Raw genomic sequence first — 21,739 nt, forward strand, 5'->3', positions numbered from 1 at the left:
CCTAGTAAGTACTATCAAGTGAGTAAGCATATTTAAATGCTTACTCAGTTGCTTACTTTTAGTAACAGCTTTATTCTGGTCAGATTCAAATCCTTTATCAGGAACACGGGATGAAGCGAGAAAACACACTGGATGGGACAGGGAAAATCCAACCACAGCATAATGCACACATGCAGTGCATTCACACACCTAGAGACAATCCAACTAATGGTTTGTACATGTGAGAGGAATTCAGAGAACCCAGAAGATATACTGCCAAACACAGGGAGAACATCTAGAATAAATATGATTATACGGACAGGATCAAATTCCAGTACTCCCAGCACTATAGATTAAACAGTGCTTTGCCTGGTTCCATATGAGTAAATAATTATTATATAAGGCTTTCATTCACCTCAGCACACACTTCACTACTTTACTTTTATGACCATGGCTATTCATGACATTTTGATGACAAAAAATAAAGCAAACCTTCACCATCCAACAGACCTTTATTTATTCTTAAATCTTAGCAAATAAATTATGCCTTCATGACAATATACTATGTTGATTAATAAATAATATGAACAATTGAATATTAGTAACACTTCAATGCAACAGAGTCCACAGATAGACTCCAAGTATGGCACAGTGGAAGAGACAAAAACTCACTGCTTAATATTAACAACAAACCATGATTCAATTGAAAAATAACATTATAAAAAGCAGTTCAGTTTGATACTGCATCACAGCAAGCAGATGACTTTTTTCTTCATATATTTTTTTGTCAACATAGTGCATATGCAACATCAACTCTGATAAACAATGATAGTAAGGATAACTGTTTGAATGGATCCTAAGCTGAAGCAATAAAATATACAATCGTTGCGTGCCCTAAGCATGAAGACATTCCACCCTTTTAATCCCGTAGTCATTCAACATTAAGCAGAAAGAGATTTTAAGAAACAGCAAAGAACATTATGAAACGCTGGCATTATTGGTCATTATTACATTATAAATGTAGGAAATACTATGGCAACCTGTGAAACATGGTTTTGACGTCACATTATGGGATGTCGTTATTTTGGCACTGGATCAGTTTTGTATACATTAGTTTTGTATACATAATATTCAATCAAAATATTTACATTCAATATATTGTGTTTCTTGCATGTGTGTATGTGTGTGCAGTGGAGTATGAGTAGATGTTTTTGTTTACATGTTGTTATGTGTGTTTGTGTGTGCTCCTGTCTTTTCTATGATTCAGTCCCCGTGTGAAAAAGCCCCCCCCTCTCCATCTCTCTCTCTCTCTCTCTCTCTCTCTCTCTCTCTCTCTCTCTCTCTCTCTCTCCACCCTCCCCCCAAGTCGCTGACTAACCCTTAGCCTCATCCTGACTGTCACTACCTTGATCTCAGTTAAGTCCCTAAGGCACCAACCTAAATAATAGAAAACATATCTGATGTGGAGAATTAGCTCATTAAGCTCATCCTTAACCTTTTTGACTCTTTAACGGTCTCTTCTCTCTTTCCACACACATATACACACACACACACACACACACACACACACACACACACACACACACACACACACACACAAACACAGACACACGCACACTGTTAAATGAGTCAGCAACGAGCAAGAGAGATACTGAAAGTAGAGTGAAAAAGAAAGAAAAGGTATATTGGTTAAAGGACTGCAAGTGAGAGACAGACATTATATCATCCATTCATATTCTTTCCATCCTTAATTTCTCTCTTGTTTGCTGCTTCAGATGGACACCTCATACTCCCGTGTGTCCTACAGAGACATAGAACAACCATAACATTAGACAGAAATTTAATAAACAAATAATTAATTAAACAAAAATAAACAAATTTAGACAAATACATCACTGCAGAAATATGATTCTGAATATAATAAGAAGTCCTGAGATGTTTGACCACCTTTAAATAATAGAAGATGCTTCTCACAATATGTCAGAAAGACATTTACATTTACAAACACCCTTAAAAAGGACCGTATAATTTATTTTGACACCATTGATAAGCTTCACTACCTAATTACATTTTTATTTACTGTAAATTTAGAAAAGTATCTAAATAAAAAAATTGTGAATAAGCTAGCTAGATTAGTCTTGTAATTCAACTGTGTTAATTGACCAGTCAGCTGAATATGTGTTGATGTGCACTAGATATAACTCTAGCTATCTACTAAAGTGGCTAAAATGGTTCATTCATCTTGCTTATAGATGTCCACTTGGTTCCCATCCAATTTTTCTAGCATGGTTTGTATTGTAGCATGGTTAGCAATTTGTAGCTGCATTTCATTGATTAGCATGTGGCAATAATTACATCAATGGAACATTGTTGTATATCAACGAGGTACACAGTTTACTAAAACAAAATAAGTGTTTTAGTTTTAGTAAAATTAATCTAAAATGCAACTGATCTCTGTCTCAGGATTTGGTTCCTGAGCACTGAAAGCACCTTAAATGCTTTTTTTGGTCAGATAACACTGAGTAAGTAATCTCATTATCTGCAATAATCATTTGCGTAATGTCCACTCAATTATGTTTATTGAGTTCAGTGTTTTTATTGACTAGTTTGGATTAGACTTGATTGAAGTATCTTACCCCTGCTTCATACAGTGGGTTATTAAAGTCAGACTCCACCGTGATGGGACTATAGGAGTGGGTGTGTGACAGGGACTTCCAAAATAGTGGCTTCCACTGCAACCTACAAACACTGTTTGTGTAAGAGAGAGAGAGTGAGAGAGTGAGAGAGAGAGAGAGAGAGAGAGAGAGAGAGAGAGAGAGAGAGAGAGAGAGAGAGAGAGAGAGAGAGAGAGAGAGAGAGAGAGAGAAATTAATTGTGTGCAGTGAGAGACTAAAAGAGAGATAATGGCCTGATTTCCCGCTGGGGATTAATAAAGTACTCCCTATCTCTATTGCACAATAATTACAGTATCAAACACAAATAGTTTTAGACATATTTGTAAATTCATTTACACTCTGCACAAAATTGATGCCAGTCTCAAGAGATCTGAACTCTAGAACTAGAGCTGTTAGTCTTACAAGCCGGCACATCTAGCTTTGCTGCGTTTAATCAATAAATGTGGCAAAGAAACACCTACTTTAACAGAAAGAGACAATTTGTCTGACATGGTAGATTAACACAGGCATTTTTTCATAGCCAGTCATATTTCATATTGTAAACATTTCTTACTTTCTTAAACATTAACTAATATAAAGTAAGCTAGGTATTTAACTACCTAACTATATTTTTTGTGGTATACACTTTTTAATGTCTCTGTTTACATACATGAATTGAATTATGTACTCTAGTTACTCTGCACAGTTACACTGCTAATAATATCTTACAATTCAATGCCAATTTAAAGAAATTCAGCAAAATTATTGTCTATATATTCATATCCTGTACAGTAATATCTCATTTCCTTTGGCTAGTCAGGAAGCTAGCAAAAAGATTACTTCCACCTTTAAGAACATTGCTATATTCAGGAAGATCAGAGTAATCTGAAAACAAACCATGAAAGCTTGCTCTAGAGATGATGGCATCACTGTTATAAATGTAGACATATTTACAGCAGATGTGTCAATGGTTGGATTTTTCCCAAAATATTCCTCTTGAAAGGAAGCATTACTAGTCAGTATTTACAAAAGATAACATTTTCCACTTACTTAGTGTAATACATATATATTCCAGCAATCAAAAGGATGACCAGGATGATGGGCAGGATGATGGCCAATGCAATGTTCTCACTCAGCATTTGGTGGGAGGCCTCTAATGACTGAGAGACTGAACAGAATCAAGAGGACCATGAATGGACAGTGAAAAATATGAAGTCATAACTACAGTTACAACTAGCTTCAGTACATAGATATGAGTTTACTTATGAAAATCTTTATTTGTAGATTTAAATCTAACTTTATTTATACGATGTGAGTAGCTCTAGATTTAGCAGCATTGTGGAAATGGAAGTTGTAGTGTGGAATTTTGCACAATTAATGAATTTATTTTGTTTTATCCTAGGGAAAGAAATATCCCATACATTTTAGAATATATTATTATTATGCAAGTATGTTACTATGCTAGTATGCAATTATGCAAGTATGTAAATATGTAATCTGTAAGTGTGCAAGTGCTAGTATGCTTGTACCTATATGTGAAATTCTATAAAAATAATATTATAAAGTATAGTTTACTTATCTTTATTTTAACTTTTCACCTAATGATTTTACTGAGAGTATGTATTCATATCTATATCCAAAAAGTTGACAAGCCCCCAGAATTTTAAAGAATATGGTTCAGTTATGAGTAAGGCTCAGGATTAACTGCTACACACAAATATATATTTAATAGTGAATGTTACAGTAAATGTGGTGCAGTCATATTACCTTCCAGTTTGTGATCTTCCAACAGCTCTTCATAGGCAACTGTAGAGAAAATAAACACTGAGCATATCATAGTGTATTTAATCAGAATACAACACTTTTTTTGTGTTGGTGCATTTTCTCATACCTTTGCAGAAAGGGGGTGGGCTGTTCCACTGAGAGGGGTGTCCTGGGACGCAGTTGATGATGACCTCTCCAATCAGCTCATAGCCTTCATAACAGAAAAAGCGCAGAGTCTCCCCTGCTTGGTAGCTATGTTTATACAGAGTTTGGTAACCGTTGTCTGGCACACCAGGATTTGGGCATGGATCATACTTTACTGTATTTGTGTGAGAAAGAGATGAGAAATATATGAAGGACAAATTTTTACATGTTTAAGTTAAATGCTTATAATGATCTCTAACATGTCATATAAAGAAGATTTTTATACACATGAACACTGTGGATTACACAAATGAAATTAAAGAAAGCTTTCAAAACACATAGAACCCAAACACTTACAGACACATTTAGGGCTACGGTCACTCCATTTTGGCATGCCAGTGTCTCTGCCATGGCAGGAGATCTGACTAGGGCCCTCCAGTTGGTAACCTTGATTACAGGTAAAGCGCACCACTGTTCCCACTGCAAAGCCTAATTCTGGGTGCACTGAGCGTGCTCCATTCACCACCTCCCCTGGGTCAGGACATTGCTGGACTACAGAGGGAATAAAGCCAGGAGGAACAACAGTTATGGTATATAGACATCAAAACAAACAACCCAATAAATGTGTTATTTAAAAAGATGCCCCAAAAGACACTATGCATATCCACTCCATGCAATCTCTCCACTGGTGTGCCACAAGGTTCAGTGTTTTGTCCTTTTCTATTTTTTCTCTATGCCCACTCTTTTACCTATAAACTCCATGCTGCCGAAGCTCAACTCATCCATTCCTTTCCTACCTCAGACACTCGTGTATCTTCCTCGATCTCACTATGTCTGATAGGCATCTTGTTAAGGATAGTAGCTCATCACCAAAGACTAAATCCCAGAGAGATTGAACTGTTGTATTTTCTTAAAGGTGAATTCCTACATCAAGATCTTGCTGTTCAGTCCCTTGCCATCTCAGAATTGTAAAGTTTGTGGACAGCTGATCATCACACCCACCTTATGTGCAGTTTTTCCCCAAACTGCTGTCACAAAGTCAGAAGCATACATTGTATAGAACATATCTGTATGCTGTAGCTTTACTATTTTCCTTCTCTGAAACTAACTGGCCCAAGGTTCATAAAGAAATGATTTCCAATGTTCTAGTCAAAGTACTCAAGTGTACTGCACAGAGCCCTGACCTCAAACCCACAGAACACCTTTGGGATGAACTTGAACACTGACTGCACCTCAAGCCTCTTCACCTTACATCAGTGCCTGACCTCACTAATGCTCCTGCAGCTGAAGTCCTCATAGCCACGATCCAAATTCAAGTAGGAAGCCTTCCCAAAAGTGTGGAAGTTTTTAACAGAAAAATGGGGACTAAATCTGCATTAAAGTGTTAAAAAACACATATTGGAGTGATGGTCAGGTATACAACAACCTCTGCCCATATAGTGTTTATATATAATAATGATATACTGACATACATTATCTCGTAATAATAGAAAGCATGCTAGTATGAATTTGGTATTAATGTTAATAAATAATAAATAAATAAATAATTGGGTAACGGGTTTTGTTGAGATGCTTTGTGACAATCACGTGAGGACGTGATGGTTCAGCGGTTCAGGCTTCGGGTTACTGATCAGAAGGTCAGGGTTCAAGCCCAGAAGCTACTGAGACATCAACATTGGGTCCTTGAGTAGGGCCCTTAACCTCACCTGCTACAGGGGCGCCATATGGCTGACCCTGCGCTCTGACCCCAGGCTCATAACAACCTGTGATATGCAAAATCTTAAAGCATTTCACTGCTTGTCTGCGTATGTGACAAATAGAATTTGATTTGAATTTGTGCTATACAAATAAAACTAAACTGGATATGTTAAGTATGAGAGTATTCAAAAAAGCTAGTATGTTCATATACTTATACTAAAATGTAAATATGTATGCATGCTAATGAGATAATATGCAAGTATTCTATAAGAAAGTAATTGTAAAATTTAAGTTAAATATTCAAATGCATGAGAATTAGAGCAGGGACTAAACTTTGGCTGGGCCATATATATATATATATATATATATATATATATATATATATATATATATATATATATATATATATATATATATATATATTATCAGCAGCAGTAAATGGTTTTTTTAACAATGCCGTATAGACAAATAAATCATTTGAGTCGTTTGACTTACTTTTCACACAGGTAGGTGGGCTGTTGCTCCAGGAAAGATCCCACTGACAGGTAATGATGTCAGAACCCACAATGTCATAGCCAGGTTGGCACTGATATGTTATTACACTGCCCCTCACAAGTGAGACATGGGAAGAGCTACTCCAGCCAAATTCAATTGGTGGCAAAGTGGGGCATGTGTCATTAGGTTCCACCTCTAGAGAAGATTGAATAAAGTAACACCCAAATCAATTACTGGACATAAAATCAAATGGAAAAAAAGTAATAAATCAAGATATGGTGGATATTAAGTCATTTTACCTCTATAGTGAATCAGGAAGCCTTGGCTCAGGATGAAGCTGGAGTCATCAGGGTCACTTTGAAACTGAATAGTAACCTCTGAGCCACCAGACACAACACGGAACCTTTCCCGTGACCCCAAATACTGACCAATCACATGGGACATCAGATCATGGCCATCAAATATGGTGAGAATATCATTATGACGAATGTTCAAACTTTTGGGGGGAAAAGACAAAGAGATTTCAATCAATTGAGTTAGATTAGTAGATTCACTGAAATAAATGTGGATTACATGCATTTCATGTACACACATATACATACAGTACAAACACTCACATTTGTACATCCAGTTCAATCCTCTTGTCCTCGCTGACGTGAATCTGCCACACACAGTCCTGCCCCTTTGAGTAGCTCTGTGGCCAATCGGGAGACAGCACGGTTCCTGTCGCATCTGTTAGCTCCCCGCCACATAGAGCTAAATATAGAATACAGAGATATGTGAAAGTATGAAAATCAGAAAGGAAACAGGATGTGCAATGGAATAAAAAAAAGTGCTTTAAAAAAGTGTGTAATTATGTAATGTGTATATTACATATTTACACAACTTTTTCAAAGCACATTTTTTTAAATTTCATTTTTTTAACATACTGTAGCAACTACCTGGAATACCATAGCGACACATTAGCCATTCCCCAACAATTCAAATAAATTAAAATCCATTTATTTGTAAAGCGCTTTTAACAAGGGACATTGTCTCAGACGTATAGAAACAAACAGAATACAAAATATAAAATTGTAAAACTGTTTCTATTTATCTCTACAATCCCCTGGAACAATAACAAGCATTTGGCAAAACCCTAACAACCACCTAAAATACCACAGCAACACCCTAGAAATCGAATTAAAAACCTTTTTTTTTTTTACTTTTTTTTCTTTTAAACATTCTTTTAGTTCTTTGCAAGTATTTTCTTAAATTTGGTCCACAGTGAGGTTGAAGTTTAACAGGTATCTTTGTTCAAATGTATAATATATGAGATGTCCATGTTTCCTTAATAAATGTTATCTGCTCTGTCAAATCATCAATTTATCTTTGAGATGTGATTATGTAAATAAATTGTTTATGAGTTGTGAGGTTATACCTTTGCACACAGGCTCACTCTCATTCCAGTGGGGGTCACTTGAGTCGACACACTCCATAACCCCCGATCCTTGCTCCATGACAAATCCAGGAGAGCAGGAGAAGGTTACAGTAGTTCCAAGAGGGAAGGTGATGTCACTGCTGCTAAAATTCCCATGAGGAACATAGGGTTCATAACAGTGTTCGCCATCAAACGCTGCAGAGGTCCAAGAGCAATAGATAGAAAGATTAAACAGAGAAAACAAAATCTTTGAATGCACATAAATAAATGCCTTTGACTACCTGACTTTAGGACCATTAACCTAAGAAAAAACTGTTCATGGTGCTTTAGGGAAACATGAAATGTGTTTATGAGAGGTGAGAATGACAGTTCTTTTTATAAATTTGTCATGACATGGTCTCTCTCTCCCTCCCTCTCTATTTGTATCTATTTCTCACCCTCATAGCGAAGTGCCATCAGCAGAGGGATGGAGGAAGAGTCAGCTGTTAGCTCCAGATACAAAGATGATCCTTCGCTCACTATCCCACGCTCCGGAACATCATCTAGATCCGAGTCAAAAAGAAGTGGAGTGTTGGAATTATTCCCACTGCGGACAATCAATCTGAAAGACAAACAGGTACATCGACAGGTACAGATCAGGAAGGTGTTACTGTGAAAGTGTTTCAAGGTTTTATACACAAGGTGTATCAAGATTAATAAGCAGGATAATTATACATTTTCTAAACCAACAGAATCTGCAAATATTGTTGAATTTCTGATAAGAACACGGCTGCCAGGTCTCCATGGCAAAACCAGCAAAAAACCAAATGTCATACAAGAATATTCCCCACACAATCCTTTTTTTTTAATTTCAAGGGCATTAAACATTGCTATGTGGTATACTGTAGTATTTATAAAGTAATATATGTATACATTTCAGAAATCCTAGTAAAACTATGTTTTTTCCTGAACCATTTATTTTATCGAATTACTAACATTGTCTTATATTGTAACTTGTATTATGATAAATACTAATAACATTAATATTAATAATACAAAAATATTAAGTACATTTTACACTACATAAAGAAAATTCCATCCTAGCTATTTTTATATACAGTACCTGTGCAAGTCAAACCCAACATCATGAACAAAAGCTCAGACCTGGAAACAATACATAAGAATAACAGAATTCTGCCTTCGTATGAATATATTTTATGTTATTGTAAATATCTAGAATATATATAATAAAACTAACCCTTTTAAACGATTAGGAATTAATTTCTGAGATTTTCATTCATTCATCTTTAGTAATCACTTTATTCTGGTGAATCTGGGAATATACCCTAAATAGGATTTGTTGATTTATTGATCTGTTCTATTCTCTGAGTGTTTTTATATTGTTTGCTTGTTATGGTGTAACTGTCCATTTATGCTAGGATGGTAAACTCAAAGATATTTTTGTTTGCTTTTTATTGCTTGGTAAAGTCAGTGTAGTCTATCCTTATTCCTCTCATTTTACAGTGACATGCTTAATGGTAAGGGCAGGCGTTTGTACCCTGTGGAACAAAATGTACTTGCATATTTTTTTCTCTTCACAGTGTACCTTTCAAACAGTCTCATTACCATATTGCAGTAGAGCATATTTATGACTTACTTATCATTGTCTTCATCCAAAGCCATCCTTTCAAAATGAAGGTGTAGTCGGTGACCCTCCTTGGCCTCAAGCAACCAATGGCAGCTCAAGTTGCTACTGCTGAGGTTACTGCTGGAGGGAACGGTGGGAGAGAGGATCCGTCCCACTGTAGCGTTTCTGATCCAACCGCCACAAGACACGGCTTTACACAATACACAAAAAGACACAAATATGCTAGGTTAAGAGTAAAAGAAAACAACATAAAATGGAGAAATTTAAAGGTATATCCAGTGATTTTGGCAAAAGTTAGCTTCAGCAAGTGGTTTTGAAATTCATGGATATTTACTGTACATATAGTCCCTGAGTTAAGTGCACTGCTCAAAGGCATGCCTCCAAAACACATGGAAGCCTAAATGCTGGTGCATGAGGGTGCTTTTGAATTTACAGGCCACAGTAGATATGTGTGTTAAACTCACTAACCGCATCTTTAAAAACAATTGAAAAGAAAAAAATTGTTATTTATAAATTTTATAAAAAATTTGTCTCCTCACCCATACACTGAGGCTCAGGAGTGCTCCAGTGGGGTCGGGTGGCGTTCAGACAGGTGGCAACTTCATGACCCCTGACCTGAAAGCTGGGGTCACAGTGGAAGTGAGCCTGACCTCCAGGGTGAATGTCAGTCACAGTGACTATGCCCCCCTCAGGAGACAGAGGGAATGGGCAGGAGAGGAGGAATGCTGAATGTAAATAAATAAACAAAACAGAAAGTCAATCACCAGTCATATTAGTCATAATTAATATATAGTACATAACGAGAAATTGAATCCACTTTTAAAAAAGCTACCTTGGTAGTGAAGGGTGAAAATGCCATGGTTGGTCTGCTTCAGGCTTCGGTAGTGAATCTGCACCTGATTTGTTGTACTGCGTATCACCTGACCTTCACTGATCATTGTCTCGTTGGCTAAAAGTTCAGGTACTGAGCCATCCAGTCCCAGAATTGTCAGAGACTCCTCCTTAGACAAGTTCACCTTCTTCACCTGAGACACCAGTGAAGACAATATTAACCAACATCTTATGAAAGTTTTTAAATTTGCATTATTCTGATTTCACCTTTGTAAAGGCCAAAGAATTGTCATCAGCCATCAGAGCAGTGGGCATGCAACAAATCTAATCAGAGGTAGATAAGGTAACAGGATTATACCTGTATTTCTACCCCATATCCTGGGTATACAGTGATGCTATATGTGCATTCAAGTGGAGAAAACGGAATTGATGAGGAGAGCTGGTCTGGAGACTCCACTATACCCTCCATGCCTGTCAGGCTAGTATTACACTGCACTACAGAGAGAAACAGAAAGGAAAGGAAGGAAGGAAGGAAGGAAGGAAGGAAGGAAGGAAGGAAGGAAGGAAGGAAGAGAGGGAGGGATGGAGGCAGTGAGGGATGGGGGGGGTTGTAGCAGTGTCAGTTGTGTATTTGAAATATAAAAAGTTTATTTTTTTGGTGCAAGTATACAGCCCGAATGATAATGCTAAAATCACAGCTGCCCTTTAGCTCCTAATCAACATAACCACAACACTACAATGACTGAAATCAGCATGAGCTAAATATGATCTTTTATGTCTGAAATGTGTAGGAGCAAATTATAATGACGAAATTTTTAAAGGCAACTATGCTTTTCCTTCCTGCTTTTTGGCAGTTGCCCCAGAATCTTACTGTACTGATCAGCAAGTCCTGCAGTTCACTAGAAAATGCAGAGATATTAAATTTAAAAAACTCAAATCATTTCTACACCTGCTGCATCATTTTAATCTGCAGTGCAAAAGCAATCAATGAAAACTTATTCACTCAAATTAACTAATGCCATGACAATCGATAGATAGATAGATAGATAGATAGATAGATAGATAGATAGATAGATAGATAGATAGATAGATAGATAGATAGATAGATAGATAGATAGATAAATCAGATGCATATATAGTTATTTCCATATTCTTTACAACAAATACCTGGTGTGTGAACTGTTGTTATTGTTGTGGTGGTGATCAGAGTCGTTGTGGTCTCCTCCTCTAATGGTGGTGATGTTACACCACCCTTCCCTCCTAATTGGCCAGACTTTGGGGCAGTTGAGGAGGTCATGGCAGTAGTGAGAACACCTGGTGACATTACTGTAGACGCAGGTTCAACAGAAGGAACAGCCTGGGTAGGGTTAGTGGTTGTGCCTGAATGTTCAGAAAAAGCAATATTTGGAAGGTGACCAGCATTATTCAGTGATTGCTTTAGTGACTGTGTGCCCAGGTGCCACAACTACCAAAATGCTCTTGTTTGGTATTTGAACAAAATGCCTTCAACTTCTCAGTTCTATGCTAGGTTTGGATTCTGCTTGGATTGGACAGTTATTAAACTGGAGCAACATACTTGACAAATGAATACATTAAAATGCAAATGTAAATTTTAGCTGTACTGAATATGCAAATGTAACTTATAAGCTGTACTATGTTGTTTTTTGGGGAAAAAATAGTAAGGTGATTGGGTTATTTGCTTATATAATATAATAAAGATTTACTGTTATAGTCCCTATTTGCTCAAGTCATACTCCATAATATGATGAATATTTAGCATTTTCAAAATCATTTGGGGAAGTTATGTGTACATTGTAAAGCATTATGCAAAACATTCAATAGTACTAATATATGAGGTTGTAGTTCAACCCTAGTTTGTCTTATTTGGGCCAATTTCCAAGCCCTTCATAAGCTGGAGTCTCACCTATGTTGCCAGAGGACTGGCCAAGATACTTCTTACTCATCAGCGCAGCATGGAGCAACTCACCCAGGGGGCGGGGATCAGAAGTCATAGTGGGAGGAGCCTCAGAATCAGGAGTAAGAAAGGCTGCACCTAAGTGGGCAAAAAATGCACAATTGCACTGGAAAACATGTGACTGATTCAACATTGCCTTTTATTTTTTTCAGACTGAATGTAAAATATTTTCACTAAACACATCTAAGACACTTTTATTTAAACTTTTTGAGCACACACATATACACATGGATATTCAAAATATAAATAATCTTACCTGTAGTCACATGAATGCACATGAGTGTGACACACAGTGTCACAACAAGAACTGTGGACACCATGATGAAGTACAAGAGAACGAAAGCTAAAAGAAAATATCAGAAAACAATGGTAAATATCTCCAAAGAATGCAACACCACATTTTATCACAAAACATAACCCAGGTGGATTTGTCCTTTGGTAAATATTGTCTGGTCTATCCAAACTATCCAAAAAGATGGCCCAGTCTCTGATGACCAATATGAGGCAATGGCTGAGTACTAAAATATGTATCAAGAATCTAGACTTAGTTAGAAAGGTCTATTCTCTTGCTGCAGTAAAGAGCAAAGAAATAAAAAAATAAAAAATACTAAGAATTTGGTAACCATGAAACCACACATTTTGGGAAATGTATGTCATTACAATTAAATATATTCCATATGCTACCCTTTCTGGATATGTTTAACATTTTAATATAGAAAATATATTATTACTGTAGCACCCAGTACAATGTCAAACAAGGATTTTCACAAAAAAACCCACCACTCACAGTTTACAATCAGATCCTGGCTCAGACCATTAACCATTAGCCAGAGATAAAGTAGATAAATCTAAAATTACTAAATCAAATCATAGGCCCCACAATAAAAATTAAACTAAAAGCAACACATATATCAACTGAACACATTTCTAGTCACAATCCCCTTGAATATTATAGTTATTATATATTATAGTATATTATACTATATAATCTTTTTAATTATTACACATAAACAGTCAAAAGACTGAACAAACAGCGGGCCAGTATCTTTTGTATGGCCTTATCTCTTATGTATTTTTTAACTGCGGTATAATAAACTAATTATTTGAGTTGTTTTTATAATCTGATAAATCCCTCATCCAGATTACTGAAGTATTATACGTCCAAAGAGTTTATCTTAAATAAAATTTTAAGATAATTAATAAAAATTCTAAAAATTTTAAATTAAATTAAAAATTACGCCAGTTATACAAGAAACCATATCAAACTATGTCCGTTTTATACACACACACACACACACACACACACACACACACACACACACACACACACACACATATATATATATATATATATATATACACACAAAAGTATACACACACACACGCACACACACACACGCATTCCTTCAATTTCAATTTGCAGCAATTATTGTACAGGCTATTAGATTTCCTTTCCAGTTAAAAGAGTGCAAAAAAATGTGTAAGTAAGAAAATAGAGATCTGTTCATTAAAAATGATTAAAAAAAGCAGCCCAATCTGGCAACACATTGCGCGGCGCGGGTCTCGGCGAGGACATATGGGACAGATGACATACGGCCTCCACCTTTCCTTATCCTGGCATCAATGATGTCACCTCCTTGCTGCGATTCGCTATCAGTCGTAAAGACCCTCTGCTTCTTGCAATCTGCCGTGAGGGATGAGGGTATGATGCGGGGCCTTATATAAAAACGAAGAATCAGAAGAGAACTAGAAACACCTAAATAAATAAATAAATAAATAAATAAATAAATAAATAAATAAATAAATGCCTGACGGTGTGTGACGCGCGAGTTCAGTGTGGTAGAATGAGAGAGAGAGAGAGAGAGAGAGAGAGAGAGAGAGAGAGAGAGAGAGAGAGAGAGAGAGAGAGAGACGTTGCTGACGCTGCGGGCATAAACCTCGCATCTCTCTGTCTTCATTTATGAGGCTTCTCCTTATCTGCACTCTCACTTGCGTTTAAAACACATCCTCCTCCTCCCGGCCTTCATGTTATCTGCAAACATCTCCTTTGCCACGCGAGACGCACTGAACGCATCAGCACCAATACGTGCGCTTGGCTCAAGTAAAATAAGGCCAATGCAACTGTTAAAATAAAAATGTGTTATGTGCTTGCTTCAAGCAATATCATGCATCGTTATGCGGGTTGCTGTCAAGCTCAAATACCTAGACTCTCATTCAGTCAAGGCAGTCAACAAAGACGACCAGAAAACAGCATAGACTACTCACCTTCACGTCGTTTCTCTGCTGTTTTTTTTTAAGTCTTTGTGGGAAATATTATTCCTATATTTTATCTCGTCCTGCGACTATTTCGTCTGCACTCCTCCGTCTCACCAAAAAATACCAGAAGAGTCTCTGCGCGTTTTAGGTAATCTGCTTGCTCCCGGCGCCCTTAACGGGCTTCAGGCTCCCCGGGGATGCCAACACCTCAAATAACGAATTAAAATATCGTTTTCTTTAGCCTTGCCGATTTTATCGACGCTTAATGTCCAAAGTCCAAAGGCTCAGCGCTTAGGTGGGTGGAACGGCCATAAGAGTCCCGTGTTGTTTGATGCGTCGATGTGAATCTACTGCTTCTGTAATAAATCGCGCCACCCGGTGGTGGAACAGCGATATTGCGGTTCATCACCAGCCCCTGTCCAGGGATGAAGTGCTGAAATTCATCGTTTTGAAAATCCACCCGCAGCTTTTGAAGGCGACTTGAGCTCGCAGAAGTGCACTCCGTAAAAGTGCACAGGAACGTTGCATGGATTTGATTACACGACGTGAGTTAACATCGGTTCATTCGAGTTAAAAGGCTCCTTCGGGTTTTCCCGTATAAGGAGGAGGGGGGCTACCGACGTCGGAGATTTTCGGAGTCATTTTAATGCGGAACACAGTACCGCTGTACGCTCGGCGGCTGCAGCTGCAGCAGCATCACACACAGGCGGGGAAAACACGGAAGGGGGGAGGCGGAAAGAGCGAGGGGGCAAAGACATACCGAGTCAGCAGCCGGGACGCGGTAAGTCAACACGCCGTGATCCACCATGGCGTGCGCCAAACACATGCAGCAATTCAAAACACAAGTAGAGCTCGATGCGCTCGTCGATGGAATGAACGTAATTGAGCTTGATGTAGCTTCGTACTAAAAGCTGGGATGCTTTGGCTGGTCGAGGAGTCACTCCCGTGTGAGGAACGTGAACACAAACACGCAGGCGTTTGCAGGAACCATGATTATGCAACAGCACAAGGAGATCAAGCACAAGACGAAGTCATGTCTGCTTTTTAATTAGACAAATGCGGAAGTGTGAGCTTGCGTGTACAGTTTTTTTCTTGCCTGATTAACATCTGTTAAGAAAGATGTATGACTCCACAAGTGTTGATTTACTGCTAGCCTACCATGCCTGATCCAAACAATGATTTGTACTAGGTGAGCAAAGCCCTAAGGAACCGTGGCATGTTTGTATGTAATGGAAATCAATGACTGGATAATTTCCATAATAGACACATTGAGAAATCAAGGCTGATTCATTTGCCATCCAAATTACTCCTTTCTTTTACCCTGTCTTTATCCACTTTAAATCACCCTCCATGTTTTCATTTGCCATCCAGTTCCACTCTTAATTCTCTCTCTCTCACTCTCTCTCTCTCTCTCTCTCTCTCTCTCTCTCTCTCTCTCTCTCTCTCTCTCTCTCTCTCTCTCTCTCTCTCTCTCCCTCTCTCTCTGTGTGTGTGTGTATGTGTGTGTGTGACTCTTGTGCTCTGTGTATGCCCTTATCTCACTCTATTCATCTCTTCTTCACCACTTTTTCTTTTAGTGTCTCAGCCTCTTGGCAGGATGTCGTGGTCCCTGGACCTGCTCCCTCTGCCTCCCTGTGTGGAACTGGGTGGGCCTCCCCTGAGTGGCCTTCTGTGGACTCTATTGGTGCTCTTTCTCTGGTATTGCTACCGTGTTGGTGCCGACCCTCCATCCTGCTCATCTGGCTCGACTCACTCTGCTATATCTTGCTCCTCCAGCTGCTCTTCTGTTGACTCTGGCCATTCCATCCCCAAATCTTCTCCTTTAATTGCTGTGGGGAGCGAGGAAGAAGAAGAAGCAAAGAGTTACCTGATGCCGGTGTTGAGCCATGCACCATTTCCAGCTCAAGCAGCAGCAGGAAGCAGGAAGTTGTATACAGCCCTGCAGGAGTATGCCAAGCGTTACAGTTGGGCCGGCATGGGCCGCATCCACAAGGGCTTGCGCATCCAGGTCAGACACATTTAGAAGAACAGGCATGTGAGATCTGGGTTTGAGGTCAGGCTTAAATATTTTGGAGAATCAGAGTTTAATAAAAGAATATTACTGTAGGTTCCAAATAAAAGTTTGACTTTAAAAGTTTTAAATGTTGTTTCAAGTCGTAATTAAAAGTTGAAGTTTAAGAAGTAATGTTGATGCCACCTGTTATTTATTATGGTGAAGAAACAGGCAGTTTGAGTAACTGATGGTAGGAATTATTTTTCCTTTAAATACATACATGCAAAGGTTCTTTGAACGGGTAACTTCTCTAGCTTAATAAAGAGGTTCTTCTTGGAATTGTTTTTGGAACTGAAAACCCTCTGTTTTTTATTAGTCACTACTTAGACCTAAGAACCCAAAGTTCATCTGTAGATACTAGCTGCACTGTATATGTATAATATTTGAGTAGGTGAAACTGTTTTGAAAACAGTAACTTAGAGGGATAGTAAAACATAAGAGGTGTATAAATATGTCAGTTACATCAGGTACAGGAGGCAGAATGCAGAACTTTCCCAAACTTTGCTCCTCCAGAACTGGAGACCAAATAAAGAAATTCAGGGCTCTTCTTTCTTCTGACATATAACACCTTCTAAACAGTACCTTAGCCCCTTTTTTCTCTCTTTCTCTAAGTTTGACTAAATGCCTTAATCTTATTCTTTGTAGACTAGAATGAATGATCGCTCCTCCATTCAGAAACCCCACCTCTTCTACCTCCCTGATGTTCCAAGCATCCCTTTCTTCCCTCGGGATGCTCATCGCCATGACATAGAGATCTTAGAGGCCAGTTATCCCATAATCCTTGCAGAATTCCAGGCTGTCTATCAGAGAGGCATTGACACAAAGCTGGGGTGGATATACCAAGGACCTAAGGTAACAAAATAATGAATAAAGTATAACGTAGTGTAATTATGTAATGTTAAAAAAAAGTCTTACTCTGGTTGCCAGGTTGGAGGATTCGAACAATGAAATAAGAAAGACTTAACCAATTGAATAACAATTGTGATCATTAAAATAAACTGTCATCTTCAGCACAAAGTTTTTAAACAAATTCATTTTGAGATTGTCAGAGATCTGAAGTTCCAGGTCTAAGCTAGTAAAAATGTGATTTTGTAGCCACTCTGAGATCTACTAAGTATGTATTAAATATTTAATTAAGTAGCATCTCTAGCACTCTCTCTTTCTCACTCATAATCTCTCTCCTGTTCGCTCTCACTCACTCGCTTTCACTTACTCACTATCTCAAATCAATATCTGCACTGCACCACTGAGATATTTCCTTTCCTGCTTCATCATACATGTAAATTCAACAACAAAAAAAGCTTCACCCTTGGTTAGTGAAAACACTGCTTTTTTCATGTATTTGTTAATCATGTTTATGTTTGACTTCTCAGGGTCAGGCACTGTTCCCACTCTATAACGCTGGAGAGTGTGTGGCAAGTAATTGCCGTGCATGTCCATGTACGTACCGTACCCTCCACTCCCTAAGAACTTTCATCAGCAGTAACTCACTTGGCTCAGCAGGATTCTGGATATTGGGCCCTGGGGCCTCAACGGGGGGAACCTATGGGCCCACCAACATACGCCTCAGGTGCCATCTGGGTAAGTGCTAAATCTGGCCAATTACAGTACACAACTTTTAATGTATTAATCATGAAAGGGCAATCCTTTTTAGAATATCATATAAAAATATTTGACATAGCTCTTAAATCTGTAATGGTTACCTAAATAAAGCTTCTTATTTTTTTCGAAACTATACAGTATGTCAACAAAGCAGAGGACCTTCATATACTTGCATGCCCTGAGTTTCATTCTTCATATACTATAGTGTTTGTCCTACTGTAATAATCAATCAAATATTATTATCAATTTACAATTACATCTGCAACATAAAAGGTAAATATGGAACATGTTTTGTTACCAAGAAACAACAAAGCCCTCTATTCTGACAACTTGCCTGACAAATCACTGACATTGAACATTATTTATTTAAATAGGCATCTCCTTACAGAAAATGTAACATCATCTTTTTATTTTTATTTTATCTACTTAATTCTTTATTTTTAATTTATGAACAAATCCCACAGGTCTCCAGACTCCTGCACAATGTGAACTGGTGGTAGGGGGTGAGCCGCAGTGCTGGTCTGAGGGTCACTGCCTCCTAGTGGACGATTCTTTCCTACACACCATCTCACATAATGGTAAGAGTTTAAATGATGACCAAATAAGAAACCCATTAAAGTCCTGAATTAATTAGTCCTCAGTAAAATGTCACTGTAAGTCATTATAATGGATAGACATAGACATTATCAGATCTGTTGGACAACTCACTGCAGGAGTTTTTCATTCTATTGTGTTATATAGGTGGTGCTGAAGATGGTCCAAGGGTGATTTTCAGTGTGGACCTGTGGCACCCAAATGTTGCCGCAGCAGAAAGACAGGCTCTGGACTACATCTTCAGTCCTGAACAGTAATCAAGTACATATCTCTGAGTTTACCAGTTGTACTGAAATATGCAGAGATGGAACCTAACTGCATCTCATTCAGTTTCAGCCGATCTCTTCTCTAATCTACCAAAAAGAAATATGGAGACAAATTTGACGTATCTTACCATTATGTAATACATTGACTGTATGTAAATGCATTGTATTTTCTCTAAAATGTACTGAAAAAGAAACGTTTGTCTTCCCACTAAGACCAAGCACACATGTCTCTCTGACTACGCCTCTCTCTAGAGCTCTGTATCTAATGCTCTCACAAAAACTGTGAACATGGGACAAGCTCCAGTTTTCAATATCTTCATATATTGTTTTGCTTTGTGCCTGTCTTGATAACTCGAATCTCCTGTTGTATCATTTTGTGCCTGATTTGTTAACTTGATCGTGACCTTTTTTCTGATATATACTGTGATTCAAGCTATTCTGTCAGTACTGTATGTACATTATAATTATGTCTGTACTGAAGACCTTGTTTTATCATATGGAGTTTTATTTTCGTGATGAGTTTTATTTTCAGACACATTCTGTGAAGCACACAGCAAAAAAAGTATTTGATCTGACTGCATGCATGTGTTGTGAAGCTTGACTGTACAGCCAGTGTGATACATTGGACCCTTGCAGAGCAAACATGTTATCCACTAAAGGTGTATTCTTCAATTAAAGATTTTTTTGTCAAAGCTAAAAGATGTTTACAATACTACAAATAATATCTTATTAGTTAACATATATAGCATAATTAATTACACAATTCATCTTTTTGTCACATGAGTAATAGGGCTCATATATGTGACATTGGTGACATTAAGACTTTTTCTGGCTGTCAGTGAATCTGAAGTTAGTTGAACAATCGCTGTTGCTCATTCTGTGTTTTCTCCAAAAATGTAATCCCAAAATAACATTTGTTATTTAACTAGTCCTTTTGAATGCTAAGGCAACTAAAAACACAGAATGTGAAATTAGCGCAATTAGAGTACCTGTCAATTGTTAAGTGCTCAGTTTTCACATAATTTGTTAGCCAGTTAGCATAAACTGATTTTACACCTTATTCATAAATGTTTGTAATATTCACTGCTTAACGATCTGAATAGCTAAAATAAAATGACTCCACCATGTTTTAGAGTATGTAAATAAGTGTCAGATAGATGTTTAACATTTCTTTAGCTAAGCTGAAATGTCTTAGTTATAATGGGCATTATCTTGTATTATATCCTTCTTATCTACTTCTTTAAAATGTGCATAACATTTGTTGTTAATGCTAGCTAGGTGGCTGTTATGTGCTAACCTGACAGGATGTCTAACAGAATGCTCATATTTACTGTAATTGCCATATTGTTCAAATGCTCATATTTACTGTAATTGCCAGCCTGACAGGATTTCTGAGAGGATTTATATGTAGTACTCATGAATGATCATAGTCTATAATAGCAAGTTGGCTAAAATGAGCTAAGCTGACTAATCTTTGCTTTTAATGCTAGCATGCTGTCTATCACACTTGAAAGTATATTTCATAAAGCTGCTACTCAGAAAAAAGTTTAGAGGGGGGATATACTATGTATCTAGCTCTAAGACTGTATAAGTCTGTATTAACTCACTGTGGGTGAAACTTGAATCAGGTCACACAATGATTACAAATCTTAATTAATTTTAAAACAGTATTAAATCATTCAATTTACAGTGTGGGAATCAGTTAATCCTCTTCTCTATTTACTGTAATCAAACCAGCTAATCTGGCTCAGTATGACTTTGGCCTAACCTGTCTGTAGGGTATCACACACACACACACACACACACACACACACACACACACACACACACACACACACACACACACACACACACACACACACACACACACACACTGCTTCATTGATGTGCTTTGTACTTCTCCCCTGTTTACCTCTTTTTACATACAGTAATGCATTCACTGACTCATTTGTACTGACCTATTTATACACTTTTACTTACTAAAGATTAAATCTATTGTAATGCTTTCATATTGTACATTCTACTATTTGAATCTATAAACGCATATATACATTTTTTCTATTCAACTTTTCAGTTTTATTGGACATGGCTCCACTTGATCTGATCAAACTCTACTTAAAATTTGTCAGTGCAGCACACAGGCACCACTTAAATGGATTTAGTCATAAATCCTGTTGGATATGATCATTAGATTAACTGATACATTAGATGATTCTCAGATTATCATTACTGGATGTCTTCATTAAATCAACTGACAATTAGGTGTGAAATTTCTCTGCCTTAACACTCTTTCTGTTTGTTTTCTTTGAAAATATAAGGCTTGAAATAAAATGTTTCTATGAGGATCTGTTCTGCATTTGGTCTGTGAGATTTATCAGATG

The 21,739-nt window shown here is 37.5% G+C and overlaps 2 protein-coding genes across 5 annotated transcripts; one reads left to right on the plus strand and one right to left on the minus strand.

Annotated features, from left to right (window-relative positions):
- Nucleotides 1-472: 472 nt before the first annotated feature.
- Nucleotides 473-15,182, minus strand: sez6l2 (seizure related 6 homolog (mouse)-like 2). Of its 2 annotated transcripts, none has more exons than XM_027138944.2 (19): nt 14,853-15,182; nt 12,844-12,930; nt 12,600-12,665; nt 11,780-11,992; nt 10,971-11,107; nt 10,614-10,806; nt 10,321-10,506; nt 9,791-9,971; nt 8,592-8,755; nt 8,155-8,349; nt 7,352-7,490; nt 7,034-7,230; nt 6,735-6,929; nt 4,899-5,093; nt 4,525-4,716; nt 4,401-4,439; nt 3,684-3,801; nt 2,616-2,727; nt 473-1,780 (listed from the first exon to the last, which is right to left on the minus strand). In XM_027138944.2, exons 2-19 carry the CDS (start codon nt 12,905-12,907, stop codon nt 1,751-1,753), a joined length of 2,616 nt encoding a protein of 871 aa, XP_026994745.1. In that variant the 5' UTR covers nt 12,908-12,930; nt 14,853-15,182; the 3' UTR covers nt 473-1,750. The 2 variants fall into 2 exon arrangements, with proteins under 2 accessions (XP_026994745.1, XP_026994743.1); XM_027138942.2 differs by having other exon boundaries at nt 12,537-12,665.
- Nucleotides 15,183-15,229: 47 nt separating this feature from the next.
- On the plus strand, nt 15,230-21,678 carry asphd1 (aspartate beta-hydroxylase domain containing 1). Of its 3 annotated transcripts, none has more exons than XM_027138946.2 (6): nt 15,230-15,388; nt 16,421-16,851; nt 17,542-17,748; nt 18,270-18,477; nt 18,963-19,076; nt 19,240-21,678. In XM_027138946.2, the coding sequence occupies exons 1-6, from the start codon at nt 15,370-15,372 to the stop codon at nt 19,347-19,349; spliced, it is 1,089 nt and encodes a 362-aa protein (XP_026994747.1). In that variant the 5' UTR covers nt 15,230-15,369; the 3' UTR covers nt 19,350-21,678. The 3 variants fall into 3 exon arrangements, with proteins under 3 accessions (XP_026994747.1, XP_026994748.1, XP_047656491.1); XM_027138947.2 differs by having other exon boundaries at nt 15,272-15,624; nt 19,240-21,677; XM_047800535.1 differs by lacking the exon at nt 15,230-15,388 and adding an exon at nt 15,618-16,032.
- The last annotated feature ends 61 nt before the right edge of the window (nt 21,679-21,739 follow it).

Source organism: Tachysurus fulvidraco, chromosome 15, assembly GCF_022655615.1.
Source record: "Tachysurus fulvidraco isolate hzauxx_2018 chromosome 15, HZAU_PFXX_2.0, whole genome shotgun sequence".
In the NCBI taxonomy this organism is placed as follows: domain Eukaryota; kingdom Metazoa; phylum Chordata; class Actinopteri; order Siluriformes; family Bagridae; genus Tachysurus; species Tachysurus fulvidraco.